This window comes from Diorhabda sublineata, chromosome 3 (genome assembly GCF_026230105.1).
Source record: "Diorhabda sublineata isolate icDioSubl1.1 chromosome 3, icDioSubl1.1, whole genome shotgun sequence".
In the NCBI taxonomy this organism is placed as follows: Eukaryota; Metazoa; Arthropoda; class Insecta; order Coleoptera; family Chrysomelidae; genus Diorhabda; species Diorhabda sublineata.
In genome coordinates this window covers 5,682,325-5,700,366 of record NC_079476.1, presented here as the reverse complement: position 1 = coordinate 5,700,366, position 18,042 = coordinate 5,682,325, and the positions used below count along the sequence as shown (strand labels likewise).

The 18,042-nt window shown below is 34.8% G+C and overlaps 1 protein-coding gene across 1 annotated transcript in view; it reads left to right on the top strand.

Annotated features, from left to right (window-relative positions):
- LOC130441405 (neo-calmodulin-like) overlaps window positions 1-18,042 on the top strand; it is a 138,152-nt gene that overhangs the window by 16,456 nt on the left and 103,654 nt on the right. The window contains exon 2 of the mRNA XM_056775070.1: window positions 3,696-3,737. Coding sequence (XP_056631048.1) covers window positions 3,696-3,737 — 42 coding nt within the window. The remainder of the gene's footprint in view (window positions 1-3,695; window positions 3,738-18,042) is intronic.

The window sequence follows — 18,042 nt, the reverse complement described above, 5'->3', positions numbered from 1 at the left end:
AAATTTTGATAAATGAATTCAAATAGATCGATTTAGTCACGAATACATTTGGATAAGAGTGTAATAGGTAAATATCAATTATAAACTTCAATTTAGTCGCATCTTTGTATTCTAGCGTGACTCGATATAATGGATATCATAATCCTGTTCATTTCCTAGGCTACAATTAATAATCAAAAATATCTCTCGGAATAACGCAAGAGCAACTATCAGGCATTAATAACAGGCATAAGCGCCTTTGTCCTAAATTACAATGAAATTGATTGAATTCGGTGATTATGGAACACTTGCAAAGTGAAATCTGTCGATAAAAGGGCTACTATTAACCAATTAGAAACAATTGAGTGGCTTGATGTAATTTTCCAACAAAATCTGAGCATCTTCCATATCACAAGCTTTAGTCTATCTCCTCAAATAAGAGTGATAACTTGTAATGAAAAAGAGCCTATCCGGTTCTGCCGATTTCTATAAATTTGTTTAAAGAGCTTTCGGGATAAGAAGTGAAAATAATGCTGTGACATGAAAAAAATTCCTCATACGACCTCTCGTTTCTGATTTATAGTCCTTTAAAGATGCGAAATCAAAATTTATATTCTAATGGATGTCCATGTAGTGTTTTTGACGGTATGAATAATGAATATGAACTATTACAGAGACAACCTGTACAATCTAAAGTTAGCAAATATGAATTTTTCAATCGATTGATTAACAAAAAGGTAACTCGTTAAAATTTATGGTTAAGGGGATATGTACATTTTTAGATCGTTATACATGCTAAGAAACAGTTCGCCATAAAGAGATATTATCATAAATTCTATTAAAGGAGGTATCGAAACACAATAAAATATTTCTAATTGAACTGCATAATGTCGAACGTCGTGTTATAGTCCAGTCATAGCGGAATCAAAAAATTTTTATTCAAATTAATAGAAGATAAGTATAGGAATAAATAAAGCTCGGTATGCGTGGATTCCTATTGCCGAAACAATGTAAAAAAAATTATTAAAAAAATGGAAAAATGTTTCACCGTCATCGCGGATATTATTTTTTTTATGTATTCGACAGTAAATTTTATTGGCTTTAAGAAAAAAATCACGTAAACCACTTTTTCTTGCCGGAAGGGTCTGGCATACCTATTTGAAGCGTGAGATGAGGGCTAAAATTACTCCATTATGCCGAAAACTTTTTTTTATTTTTTTATTTTATTCATTTTTATGTAATTTTTAAAAATATCTTGGTATGCGCGCTCAAAAACTGCCGGAAAAATCCCTCATACCATCTTGAAGTGCATAAACTATATTAGTCTACTCCAAAATGTACATGTATGTTCAATACATTTATTTTGCAGTAAATCCTTTTTGTAAGATGTCTTTTTCTCTTCTTAGATTTAAAAGATTATGAGGATTAATATGATTGAAGAAATAATAGGAGAATTTTTATTTTAGATAATTGAAACAATAAAATAATTGACGGGAGTTTATTCTCAAACTTAGTATGTTTATTGATAATCATCATTTTTCATTTTCTGATTCTTCACTTTCTTCTTCATTTAATTGGCCATTAAGAATTTCTTCAACTTTTGAAGGTGCTGCTAGGCCTTTATACCACATTGGTTCCAACTTATTTTCTTGATTCAGTTGCCATCCACATTCTGTTTGTTCAAATGAAATACAAATTGGCTCAATGGCATTTTGCCACATTACATTTATAAATATGGTGCGTAAAACTTTTTGTGACAAAGTTTCTAGCATGGAGGAATATTGCTTGAATTGAAATTTATAAGACCTTTGAAAAATTCTTCTTTGTCACTGGTGCTTGCAAAAATTTTTAAGATAATTCAAATCTTGCACTATCATCATTATTTTTGTCTACATTATACATTTCGTTAGTAAATCTTTGGATAAGATCTGTATTCTCTTCGTCATTGATGTTTTCCGGATCCATCAAATGTTCAGACATATTTTGGTATTCTTCATTCTGAATTAAAATGTTGGAGGTTTTGATTTTTCCTTTACGAAAAAAGCTGCTGTATAATCCGGAGAACGGAGTAATCTTTTCATTAGTAGTTCAGCAATTACAGTAAGGAAATAGGAAAATTTGACACAGATATATAAATGTTTCACCACAAACTACAACACACTGAATTAATTGTCACTGCGACATAGTACAAAAAAACAATATGAGTTGATAATATTCAAAAATATAAAGATGCAACACTTCTATCCAAAATAGAAAACGAAATGACGGAATATTGGACATTTGAAGGTAAAGCAAACTGAAGGGACAGAATAGCTTGTACCTAAAAACATTAAGTGCGCGAATCACTCTCTTAACTGAGAATGAATTTGGATAATAAAATTCTTTAATTTGCAAGCATTGTTCGTACCTTTTAAAACTCAATAAACTGAACAATTTGTCAACTTTGGACTTCTCAACAAAGAACCCAAACCCACTCAAAATAACAACATACTAAATGGGATATTAGCGCTGAGGTATATGCAAGAATAGTCGAAGCGAGAGCAAGTTTTACAAATTACAATGACAATATGATGAGCAACCCTGGAAAATACGATTTCTTCACTTCGTAATGAAGAGCAAAATAATGGGTAGGAGAAGCAGAAAATCAACAGCTCAGGTATTCCGAGCAGTACTAAATAAAGCAAATGATAGTCAAAGTGTAAGTCAACGTAAGAGTCAAAGATCAATAACGGTAAGGAACGCGTGGAATGAGAAAATAGCCGAAACTATGATAAAAGAAAGATAAACATTCATTTACTCCAAAATAAATGTATTGAACATCGTACATTTTAAAGTATGTGCTAATATAGTTTATGCACTTCAAGATGGTATCCGGGATGCACTTTTCCGGCAGGTTTTGAGCGCGCATACCAAGATATTTTTAAAAATTACATAAAAATGAATAAAATAAAAAAAGAGTTCCCGGCATGATGAAGAAATTTTAGCCCTCATCTCACACTTCCAATAGGTATGCCAGGCCCTTCCTGCAAGAAAAAGTGGTTTACGTGATTTTCTTTCAAAAGCCATTTTTTAATGATTTTTTTTACATTTCTTCGACAATAGGAATCCTCGCATACCAAGCTTAATTTATTTGAATAAAAATTTTTTGATTCCGCTATGACGGGACTTTCAGTATTGCCGGCTCCCCGCCTATTTCTTATATAAGGAAAAAATTTAAATAGAAATGGAAAATGTCAGTTGGTTAGCCTACAACTTATCAAATGAAAACAAAATTATAATAAATGTTCGAGCATATTGATGGGCAGATAGATAGATGTTCATGATTTAACAATAATCGAATGTTTAACTGTTGCGAAAATAAAGTGAAAAACTTTCCAATCTCATTTTTCTTGCCCAGAAATTGCCTGAATTGAACCAACACGTTAACTTGAATATTTTCACAATAAAGTAACCGAGATGAAAACAAAATAACAAACGTTGTCGTATGAACAAGTGAGTAAGACAACTTTATGCATAATAAATAATGAATAACATTAACTATACTAATCTACTCCAACTATTAAGAATATTTGCGATGTTACTATAGGTTCCTAATATAGCTTGCACTAAATTTGTTAATTGATAACATGTATTAAGCTTTGATAATTCTTTCTCCTGTGGCACAAGATTGTTCTATCTCTTCTCTACTTTCTGGCTGATTCGATATTTGTTTACAGGCGCGAAGTGGAAGCGCTAGTAGCTATAGAAGTCTAAGTCAGGTAATATTGAGTTACCACTTTAGTTTTTTCCTTAGTGGACTTTTATCAGTAGTTTAGATCAAAGTTATAATATGGATCCACAATATTGTATTTAATTGTAAAAAGGCGTTACAACATGATAAATGTTTCACTTTATATAGTATTTAGGTATTTTATTGGTCAGTTGCTTAAAGAATAAGAACATATTATTTTAAAAAATATATTCAATTTCAAATATTTTACAAAACAATGTTATCCCCTTCAATCCCAGATACTGATCTGTAGAAATGGATGACAGCTCTTTTCCTTTTTTCTTTTTTCTTGTACTCACCAATGTTGTGGAGTTCGAAGTGTCTTTTCATGCGTAGGAATCATATTAAGTCACACGAGACCGGGTCAGGTCATTAAGGTACGTAGGCCATTTTGAGCCAAAAATTGTTAAACAGAGGTGGCTGTGTGTACAGTTGCATTGGTGGAAATGTCAGTCTTCTGTGTGTCACAAACTCTTTTTCGGCTACTTTTACACAATTTACAATCTGAGGGAAAAATTGCATGGTATCAGCAACAACAAAGCAAATCAGCATTGTTGCTTTAAATTGCATTAAATTGCTTTGATGAACATAGCACCGTGACTCATCACTAGTGACGACTTTGGACAGTGAATTTGCATCGTTTCAAGAATCTTTCATTCCCAAATCTTCTGTTAATATTTTTTAAAGAGATTTCCTAGATATGCCAGTTTTAGCAGATTTTTACTGAGCAAAAAACATAATTTCACATCTGCACAATGTTTAGTTGAATTTGACATCATAAAAACAAAAACCTATTCAACATCATGATGAATGAAATCACCGAGGAAGTCAACAAAGTCAATGCAGGTATTATTTTATGCCTTAGCAGAAAATGAAGACGACTGACAAGGTCCACTATATAAGATAAAATTTCTACCGAAAAATTTAATATGAGCATCTCAGTCAACAAGACAAAATCAATGATAATATCAAAAAATCCTATTAGATGCAAATAGGCAGTCGAAAACGGAATAATACAGCAGGTATCAATTCAATTACCTGGGAGTGAATATATCTAGTGAAAGAAACCTGACAGAAGAGGCACGAACACAATCGATGAAAGCATCAAAAGTCAGCGGCTGTCTGAGAGGTATAGTGTGCTCACAAAGCAAGACCAGAATCTATAAAACTAGAGCCGAGGCATCAACAACAAAAAGATTAATGGGAACCACAGAGATGAAAATACTGCGCACCATCAAGGACCGAATAAGAAGTGATGACATAAAAGAAGAATTGGGCGTAAAGGATATGGTGAGATTGGTCAGAGCTCGAAAAAAATTCACGTAGAAAAAATGCCAGAAGACAGATGGGTAAAGTGGGCTAAAACTCAGAGACCGAACACACGCAGACCTGTAGGCAGACCATCAAAGAGGTACCACCTCTTTGATGGTTTGAGAGCTGGAGTTCAGTTTCTAAGGAAGATCCAGGAAGAGGGCCAAACGTACAGGATTGAACAGGACCTGGTTCTACTGAAAGAAGGAGAAGAAGAAGAAGAAGAAAAACAAAAACGAGGACAGAGAAGAGGAATAATCATATCGATAGATAGGTAATAAGATGCGCTACTTAACGTTTCGCGAAAATATGCACTACGGGATCTTGCTTAAAGGTCTTACCCAGTAGCTTTCCTAGTATCTATAACAGCACATTTCCGCAGCACTAGCAAGATATGCTCCGCAGTTTCTTCAGATCAACATAAGTTAAATAAGGACAAAATTGACAACAGTCAATTTTGCAAATTGTTATAAATTGCAACACCGCACACGAATGGTGCCCCTAGTACCCCGGTATCCACTATAATGGTACTACACACATACTAGTTTAGTGTTCATACCGCTTTTGACTGTCTGTGAAGATAGTATTTGAACTAGATGTTCTTTTCCTTTTGTTAACTTCCTCCACATAGTAGTAAAATGATGTAATTTCCGCCTGGAAAATTGTGACGTCCTCTGTGAGGCTTACCGGAAAAGCTATTCTTTGTTTTATCTACAGTAGTCCTGTTTCTACACTTCCGAGGGCTTTGATTCATCTATATGATAGGTTATATGAAACTAGATAGGTTTACGTCTCTTCCAGTCTTCTTAACCTAGTACGGTTATTTTGAATTTTGATTTGCTGCCGACTATGGATCTTCTCACAAACATTTTCATTTCAAATTTAATCATAACATCAATAGCAAGTAACTAGAAATTGTTTGACATTTTGGTTATATCAGTAAATCTAGACTGTTTATCAAACTTTAATTTTGGTAAATTCCACTTAATGGTTACTTTAATATATACATACATTTGGCTTCTTTAATGTTGTAAAATAAGTGACTTTTCATATGTCTTTTCATTGATGAGAATCAGAATAAGTCAGACGGAACTAGGTCATGAGATTAAGGTGCTTGAGACAGTGCTATGGTGGTGGGCGTATGTGGTTTTTGTCTAACACTATTGCACAATTTACACTTCCAAATAAACGCTCCGATCTGAGGAAAAACCTGCATGCCATCAAAAAAGCAAATCAACATTGTTAGATTTGACTTGACTTGATTCCTGAGGGAGGGTTTATGGAGTCATCCATTGAGTTTCTTTGATCACCATTCATGTTCTGAGGCAATCAATTTGGATCATTTTAAAGGTATCAGGTCAAGACACGATACGCTTCAAATCGATCTTTTTCCTGATAGCTAGTCAGAGCTTGAGAAACCGACCCTTTTCATTTCCAAATCTTCCGTGTGCTTTTTCCTTAAGTCTGCTTCCAGTAAATATGTCAATCAAGCACTGCGAATTCAAATTTAAAAGATTTTAAGAATACCAAATACATGGCTAAAGCTAAAGCTTTTCGTAAATATATACAATCAATTTTTTGATATTTTTTTTAATCTCTACTGTTATTACGCCATTTTACTCTTAAATATAAGTGAGCTTTGTTACTCTAGAGTGACATTAGATTTTTCGACAATAGAATATGACTTTCATGAGTTTATTAAATATTCTAAATAATCTTAGATAAAAAATTGAATCATAATTTTGCATGATTTTTGAATAGAGGCAAGCTTTAATTTAGAGGTTGTTATAATCTTTTGTACTGTGGGAATCATATAAACTATATTCAATATTTAATTAGTTTCACGTATCAGTAGTACAAGTTAAATAAGTTGAATTACATTGAACGGTTGGTTGGGTTAATAATGAACACTAACAGGAACCAACACATGTACTGTCTGACAGTACATCATCATCAGATACCTGAGGTAAGTTTTAAATCACTCTCTACAAGTTTCCGTCTTACAGCTTTTTTTGTGGAATAATTTTTGTATCGAATCAAAACTATAACACCCGTTTTCCTCTAATAAGTCCACGATGGTTTGGTGAAGGCAAATCTACAAAAGAGAGTATAATCATTCGTCGAATGGCATAAATCAAATCCAAATTTGATCCAATGGAATCTAATGCCTTCAGTACATTCGTTGTATTAGTTAGAAACGTTTATCATCGGTCTTTTTTAATCTATTGAAGAGCCAAAAATGGCAAATAGCTACATTAGAATTGTGCAGAGGCTGTGTTGTACAATTTAGTCCCATGATGGCTACATGTCCCTCTAAGCATCCACCCCTGGATAAATCCACGGATGGGTACAAAGAAGGACACTCCTCAAACCCCCTGTCACTTAGACAGGTCCTCATTCTCTTTCGCGTCACAGTTTCGCGCGTAGACTTCTTCTATTTTCCCGAGTTCTTTGGGAGATTCTAGGAAGTCTTATATTTTTGTTAAGAGGTAGTCTGATCGCTATATATTCTTAGCTTCTTTTTCTAGGCGTCTTATTGTGTGTAAGTGTGTTTCGTTGCGTCGGGTAAACCCTTTCCAACCTTCTTCTGAGTAGTCCTTCGCCTCCTCTATAGCTGTACCGATGTATAACTCGGCACTTGCTCATGAAATGAGGAGTTACCTTGTCGGGGGTGTCTCGGTGAACCTAGGATTTTTTTAAATTTTTTGTTTTTCTGTACTTTTGTTGTGTTTTTTAAAATTTTTTTACTATCCTAACTTAACCTAGTGATCCTGTTGTTTTACTTTACCTGTTGGGCGATGAGTGTCTGCATGTTCTTCATTACACTCAATAGCTCGCGCGTGCCTTGTCTTGTTGGGACTTGCGTTTTCTTAGCAGCTAGTGCGTAGCTGCCTTCTGATTGTGTGGTGCTCGTAGCTGGTATATTTCCGTCTTCTTCGGGTTTTTCGGGCACCCTCTGTAGTTCCCCGGGTGCTCTCCTCCGTAGTTCTTTTATTGTGGCTTTTCTGTTCTACTTAAGCTGCAGTCTGCTGCTTTGTGCGCTTCCGCGCATCTTCATCAGTGCACGTCCTTATTGCACGTGCTTTGACCGTGGTTAAAACCATGGCATCTGTAACATTCTATTCTACCACACTTAATTTTGTGGGACAAGCTTCTTGTAAGATTGTTCCTCTGCGGGCTCTATTACTACCATGTATATCTGAAGTAACTTTCGGGTGTGATCGGTGTTTTTTTGTTTACGGTTTTCCATATTTTTTTTTGGTTTCAATCCTCTTCTTCTTCTTCTTCTTATTTTAAGACTGTGTCTTGTGTTTTCAAAGAGGCAGCCTAAGTTGTGACTGCGAGGACCAGCTCTCATACCAGCGCTTTGGTGGTCTTCCAGGCGGTCTACTTGGTTTCAATCCATTTTCCTTTAAATCTGTCTCGACTTTCGACGCGGATGTATTTACTGCCAGTTCTTTTACGACTAGCATCTGCATTTTGTTTAAATCCTCTTCTGTCGATGTCGTTATCTTTCTTGTATGAATTCCTATTTTACATGAGCTTGTATTTTCCTCTGTACTAGCTACTTCCGTAGTGCTGTCCACATAAGTTAGGACTTCAATATCATGTGGCCTTCTCTCCGGTTTTGTCTGTGTTTTCTGTTCCTCTCTCCTTATTTTTTATAATTCCTCTTGATTTTGTTTGTGCGTTATGTCTTCTTCTTCGGAGGATTACCTCTCTGGTTTCTTCCTCTTTTTCTTGTTTTTTGACTTCTATATATTTTCCTTCCATGGAGCAGTCTTCCATTTGTTTTTCTTTGTCAATTCTGGCTTCCATTGATTGATTTTTGGGGCTCTCATTTTTATTTTTGTTCTTTTGACTTCTATAGTAGTAGGGCAGACGTTTATCTTCGATATTCTGTTTTCCGCAGCTTCGACTCTCCGCATAAGCTTCGACATGTTATCTTCCATTTCTTGGATATTTATCAGAAGAGTATCGATTGTTTTTTTTTTCAAATAAAAACTTGTTTTGTCTAATAACCTGTTTTGTTCCTCCAGATTAATTATTATCGCTTCAGCGTTTTTAAATCTATTGGCCTCTGTCATAGGGCTTCTCCCTATTTCTAGAGTATGTTTTGGTCTCCGCATAATCAGTTTTGTGTTGACAAACACAATTCATTATAAATAAAAGACTGTGTCTAAGCACAGCTACCTGCAAAAGAAGAAAGTTTCATCCAGGTCTTACCTGACTACCTAAGTCCGATTTCATTGCATTTCACTGAAACACTTGTTCACTCGATGAAATCTCGGAGTCAACTGCCCCTGCTGTGTATAAATACGAGGGTGGTTTGAATATAAACCGGAATTTATGAGGGTCGCTCCAACCCATCAAAAAACCGTCCTTGGTACGGTGACGATTCTGCGCAAAGTAGATTCCGTCTTCCAACCGGGCGGTTACCGTTATACGAACGATTCTGTTTTGTATTCCAACCTAACTTCGGTATCATTTGTGAACCGTTTCGAGGACGGTCTTTTCGATACTTCGTTGATAGCAAGTACTGTTACAAGAACGGTGCATAAGAGGAGATTGAGCGGAAAATATCTATAAACGCTTCCAATAACCGTTCCAATAACGGTCCAGACAGTGATGTCATATCTACCAACTTTTTGGTAGATCTACCAATTTTCACTTCAGTCTACCTATCTACCACCCTAGACCTAAAAACTATCTATTTTTTAATTAGTTTGACATATCACCACTTTGAATTATTTTTATATCGACGAGCGACGCTACAATGTGTTGCTTGAGCCACGTGAAGATGCGTCAAGCATACATAGAGTTCGGGCTATAAACCACACAAAAAACAACAGCAATAATTCGCCGTTTACGCCCATAGATATTATTAAACTATTTTGTGGCCCATTCCCGGTTGGTTTTTTGTGTTGTTTTATTGTTAAAACTAAAAACTACTTATTAACGGGGATGATTGTTGTTTGTTCTGTATTGCGTGCATTTATTTATATAATGGATTCTTACAGCAGCGAAAGTGATGCACAGAGTTCTAGGTTATGAACTCCTCCACAAAAAGCTAGAAAAAAGCATTATGATCAAAAATATTCGAAATTATGGGAGAAAGACTAGGAATTTGCTGGTTGGCTTCAAAAAAGTACCAAGGATGAAGGATATTTTTATTTCTAATCATGTAGGTGCGATCTTAAGTGTACTGGTGGAAGATTCATTCTAAATAAACATGTAAATAGTTCAAAGCATAGAACATGTGTGAAAGGTAAACTTCTCTTCCGTGGTTTTATGCTCAGTTTAGTTTAATAAATATTCCACATAGTAGCGCCAACGTTGAGAGATTAATAATATGAAAACCTTCCAGAGAAATAGAAATTGTACGGAGACTCTAGAGGGATTGTTGTTTACTAAAAGATCCATAGCAAACAACGGGCAGCTTAGCGCAGAACATTTCAATTTAAATATTTAAATGATTTTCAAAAATAAACATTTTAAGAGCAGTTCATGCATTTTTATTCTTAAAAAATCTTATAAATTGAGATGCTAGATGAAAGATCTATCAATTTTCCATTTTACATTCCACCAACTTCTACCAACATTTGGCACATAATCTACTAATTTTCTAAGATTTGGGTTGGCAACACTGGGTCCCGACTAGCAGGTTGGAACAAACTTATGGATAAACGCGTAAAAAATTTGGTCTGTTACGAAACGTAGAAAACAGCTGAAAATGGGTACCCTCGCTTTTTAATATACTTATAGCCATAAGCGGGATTCTATGTATGGTTTCCCGCTTTTCGAAAAGCCCGAGAAATCCTTTGTTACGCCGGATGTCAATTGTAATGATATAAATGTCCAAAAATCATTTATTAGTGCAATAGATTCATAAATTTATTAGAAAATTGAACTGGAACTAGAACGACATCGGATGCAAAAAATAACAGTTGCCGCCAACAAACGAATTGGATAGCAAAAAAGATAACAAAACAAAAATGTTCAACATCTATGGTTATTGATTTACCTCGTTGGAAATATGAATCAAGTCATCCCATACCATTTCTTAAACAAAGAAACATTTATTTCCTTATTTCCATAATCCTTAATTGCAAATAGCTCCATCTTTACAAAAAATGAGAGACTCCGAATAATTTCCAGCAGAGACGAGAATATTGTTGTTGAAGTACCACTTGTATAATTTTCCAGATTCGTAATGGGTACTGAGCAGGAAGCGCGAATGGGACGAACACGTAAGTAGAATGAGCGAGGAAAGAATAGTGAGAATATCACGAGACAACTCACCACTAGGGAGAAGAAGTATGGAAAGACGAAAAAGATAAAGTTATAATCTTACCATCAATTGAGACAATAGGCATGCTGCGAAGAATGAACAGGCAATCTACCTAAAATGAAGTAGGTAGAAGTAATAGATTCGTAATGCAATTTCACACGATTAAAGTAATATTCAAATACAAAATTGGCTTGGTTACCGGAAAATTTAGACCAGATGGGTGCCAAGACATCTGAATTTTGCAACCTTCTCGTGCTTAGGTATAAAGAGAAAGGAGAATTTTATTTCATCGAATATTCAAAACAGACAAGACTTGAGTACATGATGAGAACATAACTTTATTGGAGTGGAGAAAGAAAAACGAAAGCGCGCCAGTTGAAGCGAAGGCTACACTGTGAGCAGGGAAGGTTTTGTCCTCCATATTTTGAGACATGAAAGGAGTCATCGGGGTTGATTTTCTCAGTGAACAACAAACTGTGAACGCGCAGTATTATAGTAACCTCCTAATATCCCAATAAGTAGTCGATATTATTGCAATACAACGCCAGCCGCATACAGCTTGGCTTACCATGGAAATATTTAACAAATTGGGTTGGAGAACACTGGATCACCCTCCTTATAGCCCCGATTTGTCTCCATTCGACTATTATTCGTATGGTCCTTTGGAAGAGGCACTAAACGGACTGAGAAAGCAATGCAAAGGTACAATCTCTCGTGCGTGAGAAGCCAAGAGATTTTTATGAAAATGACATCCGAAAGATTCCGGAAAGGTGGCAAAGGTGTGTAGAGTGTAACGGAGACTAGTCAGCTCAATAACTTTATAATGAAATTCTTGGTGTTCAATACCTAATCAAATTGTCAACATCGTCTTCACTTTGGAACGACTTTTTTCCAATCTAAGAACAGTCTCTTTGATACTGGAGTATAAACGTGAATCCATCACCAGTAATAAGCTCGGTTTTCCAAAAACAAAACTTGATTTAAATTCGTTATTTTCATTTTTTCGTCATATTTTTTAACAAAAAACAAACGGAGAAAGTCGTGGAAATATACAGGGAATTTCAATATTTTTCTTTTTCAATAACCAATAATTTCCATGATAAATTATCATTTCATAGAGCATATAAATTCATTATTCAAATCAAATGAATTGAAAATGGATGTATTTCATTTTTGTGCTGATACTGTCTTTAGTGGACATGCTAGATGCAAAAAATAGTGATAATAGTGATAATATTAGTCTAAGATCGACCTTCACCGGGTTGATAATAGAATCAAACATATTTTATAATAAATTGACTGCAAAAAATTCGGTCCTAATAGGGGTATACAAATTTTAAAGATTTAAATTTAAACACGTGTGGAAATGAGTGACAGAGAGGTCCGAGGTAAGTATACCGTGTAATAATAATAGACCGAACGTTACAGTCGTGTCTGATGGGATTGTGAATATAAAAAAGTGCGTTACTTACTTTGAAATTTCTTGCAGTCAACCATATATAATCCTGTTCCGAATAAAATAGCGCTTATGCTGATATAAATTTTTTTCTATTATTTAATCAAGTGAAAGTAACTAGTATTGACATACCTGTTTATACGTGTCAACCAATTAATTCGTGCTGGTAAATAATAGTCAATACTACAATACTACTCAAGTCCAGTATAAAATTTTATTATTATCTTCATGTTGCAACATTTTATGAAAAATCATTTAAAAAAAAATAATTAAAAATATTCTGTCCAGGATTTTTGTTGTCTACCCATTTTGAATATATTTTCTAATATCCGAAATTTATTATAAAGTATGGTTGATTCTATTATCAACCCGATGAAGGTCGATTTAGGTTCGGATCCTCTACTACAGGGGTGCTCAAACGGTCGATTTAATTTTTAATAAGTAGGTAGGTAACTAAACTACAAAAATGTATTACGTAATAAAATAATACTGCTTGCGGCAAAAGGCGGCTTTATCAAAAGCCGCGTTGTTTCTAGACTAGACTGTACTGTCTAGTTTCGGGCGGCGCGTTTGACGGGAACATTCGAGACTTTCTTTCACGCCGATATAAATGTTGCGCCTGCATGAATTGGAGTCATTCTGAATTGTAGCTTGATACCGATACTACGTCGATACAAAGTTTATTATTAAATAGTGGAAAATGAGTGCAGTGAAGAAATCTCAAACGTATCATTTTAATAAGGATTGGGAGGAAGAATTTTTCTTTTGTATGGTGAAGGATAAGTGCATTTGTGTTATTTGTCGTGCGTCAGTTGCAATACCTAAGCGTGGTAACTTAGAGAGGCATCATAATACGGTTCATAAAAACTATCAAAAGGATTTTCCGCCACAGAGTGAATTAAGAAAACGAAAAGTAAGTGATTTTATATCTTGTTTGAAAAAAGAGCAAACCATGTTCACAAGACCAGCCAAACAATCAAAAGCTGCTACGATCGCGTCATTTAAAATATCTCATATATTGGCGAAACACAAGAAACCATTCGAAGATGGATCGGTGGTGAAGGAAGCATTTATTGAAGCGGGTGAGACTTTATTTGGAGATTTTAAAAATAAAACAGAAATCATGTCTGCTATTAGAGAACTTCAGTTATCTCGTCCGACTGTCACAAGGCGTATTGAAGTCATGAGATCGCAGATAAACTAAAACATGATATCATGGAATGTACATACTTTTCTTTACAGTTCGACGAATCCACCGATATGACAGACACTGACCAGCTGTGTATTTTTATTCGGATGGTATTCAATGACATGTCGGCTAAGGAAGAATTTTTGACAATCATTCCTCTGAAGGGGAAGACCCGTGGCGAAGATATATATGAAGTTTTCTTTAATTTTGTAAAAAACTACGAGCTACCAATATATAAATTAGTGTGCATTACAACCGATGGAGCACCAACAATGACTGGAAACAAAAACGGTTTTGTGGCATTGTGTCGAGCTAATGAAGAATTCCTTTCATTTTTTTCATTCCATTGCATTATACATCAACAAGTATTGTGTTCCAAAGTATTAAACACGGAGGAAATTATGGGCATTGCAACAAAAATTGTGAATTCCATCCGTGCACTTAGCTTGCAACGGCTTTCAGTTGCAGTTGGAAGATAGGGAGTCAGCTGAACACACTGATTTAGTTCTTCACACAGACGTCAGGTGGTTGAGTAGCGGAAAGTTCCTACAAAGGTTTCAAGAATTATTGCCCGGAATAACAGCTTTTCTAGACGAAAGAGGTGATGACACTCAGATTTTGAAAAACGAAAAATGGCTGACTGATTTGGCATTTTTGATTGACATCACATTGCACTTAAACATCGTTAACTTGGAGCTTCAAGGTAAAGGAAAAACTATTATTGAGATGATTAGCGCAGTAAACGCATTCAAAAGTAAATTGCAACTTATGATAGATCAACTGAAAAGAAAGGATCTGAAACATTTTCCGTCTTTGAAAGCAAGGATTCCTCAGTTTAATTATGATACGTATGAGGCTGAATTATCAAATATTTTGGGACAATTCGAAATGCGTTTTTATGATTGCAGTAAATTGGAAAATATAGCATCATTTATGAGTTATCCTTTTTCATGTAAAAACATTGAGGAATTAGCTACTGAAGTAGCAAGTCAGTTTAATATGAACTCATGTTCTGTTGAAAATGAGTTGGTGCAGATTATATCAGATATACATCTCAAAGCTACAGCATCTGATACAAATTTCTGGTGTTTTATATCTGAAGATAAATATCCGAATCTAAGGCAATCGCCCTTCAACTGACTGACAACTGACTAACTGACGATCATATGTCATCATGCTTGCGATTAGCACTCAGTGGTTACGTACCATCTTATGAAAAGTATGCTGAGGACATGCAGTGCCACGCTTCAACATCCAAAGCCACTCTTTAGTTAGGTTTAACACCATATGTAACTCTTTTGTTTTGTAACAACCAATAAACTCGCAATTTTGAATAACTATGAGTTTTTTCATTGATATTGTAGAGAAGAACCTAACTAAACCTAACCCAAACCTTGACTAAAATAATGTACCTATATTGTGCATTAAACTAATATCTATATATGCTACGGTACACCCTACCTAGGTAGGTAGGTAGGGTGTATCGTGTATGTACGACAACCCTGCATCACACATACTTGCAGCTTCTCAGAGTCGATCGTAAGTAGTCTAAAAATATTGAGGTAGATCGCCAGCAGTTCAAGTTTGAGCACCCCTTCTCTACTATATTGAATATTGTTTTTTATGTAAAATATTCACACACTTTGTATGATCTGTCTCAGCTAACATTTTTGATGATCCTCTTTATACTAGGAAGTTTCAAGTAGATAGCATGGCTTACTAGATCTAGTATTTCATATATCTTTAAATTAATGAACGAATTTATTGGCAACATGAAAACTGTATAACAAAAGTACTTGTAAAAGATATAATTCAAAATCCAAAATATCAACATTGTATGCAATACCAATAAAGTAAACTCGTCAAATACGACAATCACGTAGATGTCAACCAGACCAAAATTATTGTCTTAATTACAATTTCTTACTTTATCCTGAAAAAAAATTTATAAATTTTGAAAAATTAGATATATGCCTAAACGATATATCAACATGATAATCACGTGATGAAACGGGATTGAGAATTTTTTGAAAGCAGATCTTTCCATATACAAACTAACAGATACTTTCATTATTAATATTGGTAATGATGTGAATCACAAAGTGAAGAAGTAGATAACAGTGATATTGGCGTATACAAGGTGAGTCATGAGGAATTTTCTATACTTCTACTATAAGAAGAGTCCCTCAGGCAAGGAATTCTTAATTGCTGTATTGAATTACAGATACTCTGGGGATCGTTTCTAATAGTATTACGAAAAAGTATCATTTTAGCGTTTAATTATTGTCGGTTATCAATATTCTTTGGGTAAACTAGTTGCTTCAATCGTTCTCAACTATAGTAAACAACGGCATTGAAATGAGAGGATCTTAAAGGCTATGAAGTAGGACCTTAACGTCCTATCCACCTGTTGCCATGAACATTATTTAAATATTTTCTCGCTGCAAGTGAAAAATTGTACTGTACCATCATACTGAAAATACATTCTGCGGATAGCAAATTCATGTAAATCACTTGAATTATTTATCTCGTCTCTTATAACTTAAGCTCCAACTGTTCTATAGAGCGTTGGCCGATGATTGTTAATCTATCTACGAAATTCCAAGATATTTCATCTCCAGGATGTAGAAGCCTAAACTTTTGATTGAAGGTCCATAGTAACAACGTCAATAATGTCATCTTCCTACACTCTATCTACATGTCGTTTTGTTTTTTCACTAGAAGAAGTGCCATTTGCTCGCAAAAAATTAAAAACTGACCCAAATTTTGGATGACTCGGAGTTCGACGATCAGGAAATCTGTGAGATTCTCTAGCAACTGCTCTACTATAACGATTATAGAACCCATAAACAAAAATTATGTCGGTATATATCGTGTGGTACAAACCAATACGCAATTTTGAAACATCAAAGCTAACTGAATAGTTTGTAATATAAATAGACACAGAAAAAATTTCTATTCTTTTACACATCAAGAAACGTCAATGCCAATACTGATTTCATAAATTTTCTCTTCATTATTATTTGGTACAGTTAATGATAAAATAAAATTCCAATGCGATTCTAGACTAAAAATTTGGTATTGATAATTAATTGATCATGTCAAGACACTCATTTCAGTTAGAATACTCAAAATTCATAAAATTAGTACCTTGTTATATTGTGTGATACATCATTATGGTATTTTTTATTTATTGATGAAATTTATAGTTCTTCAGCGGATACCAACTGATATAAACCTGGGTATAACGCAGACACAGAGAGAGATTTGTAGGAAAATTTTTCGATAGGATAGGGCAATTTTTTTATAGAAGAAAGGTTTGTTGAAGTTGGCCCTGATATAGGAGCTGTTCTTCTGAAGAGCTGGGGTTGTGGAGGTTGCGTGCTTACGTCCTGGCTGAAAAGGAGGAAAAGCGAATGACCATTGGTCAGAAGAAAATGAAAAGAAATTTTTGGTGTAAGTAGAATGTCAAAATAAAGGATCTCTAAAATAATTTCGAAAATCAATATTTCTAAAATGTATTCCGCCGTTATTCATAGGGAAACAAGTACTTTCCTGGTTAATGCCTCGACGAATATTGAATTACAATCCCTCTGAAGAGCGTGATGTGAATCGACCTTTTTGTCGATATTAACATCCCCAATGGCTCGCAATTGCAAGGAGAGGGTGTAACTACTGATAGTTTCAATGTTATTACGTCTCATCAGAGCAATTTAACAACCCTCGTTCGGGCTTCAAACCCGAACTGAAGACAACGTCAAAGAGCGTCGCATTTAGTACATGTAGTTAAACATATCCCAGATAACGCTAAGTGGCGACATCCTCACTTCCAACTGTGAACTATTGCACAGGTCAGAAATCTAGCGTAGTCGCGCTATGATGAATGGGATACGCAAAATTAAGGATTTCTACTTTTCCCCTCGGAAATAATTTCGAAAATGTATTCCGCCGCTCTTCACAGGGAAAACAACTACTTTCCTGGCTAATGCCTCGACAAATATTGAATTAAATTGATACATTTTGCACACCTCATGTTTGAAATTTTT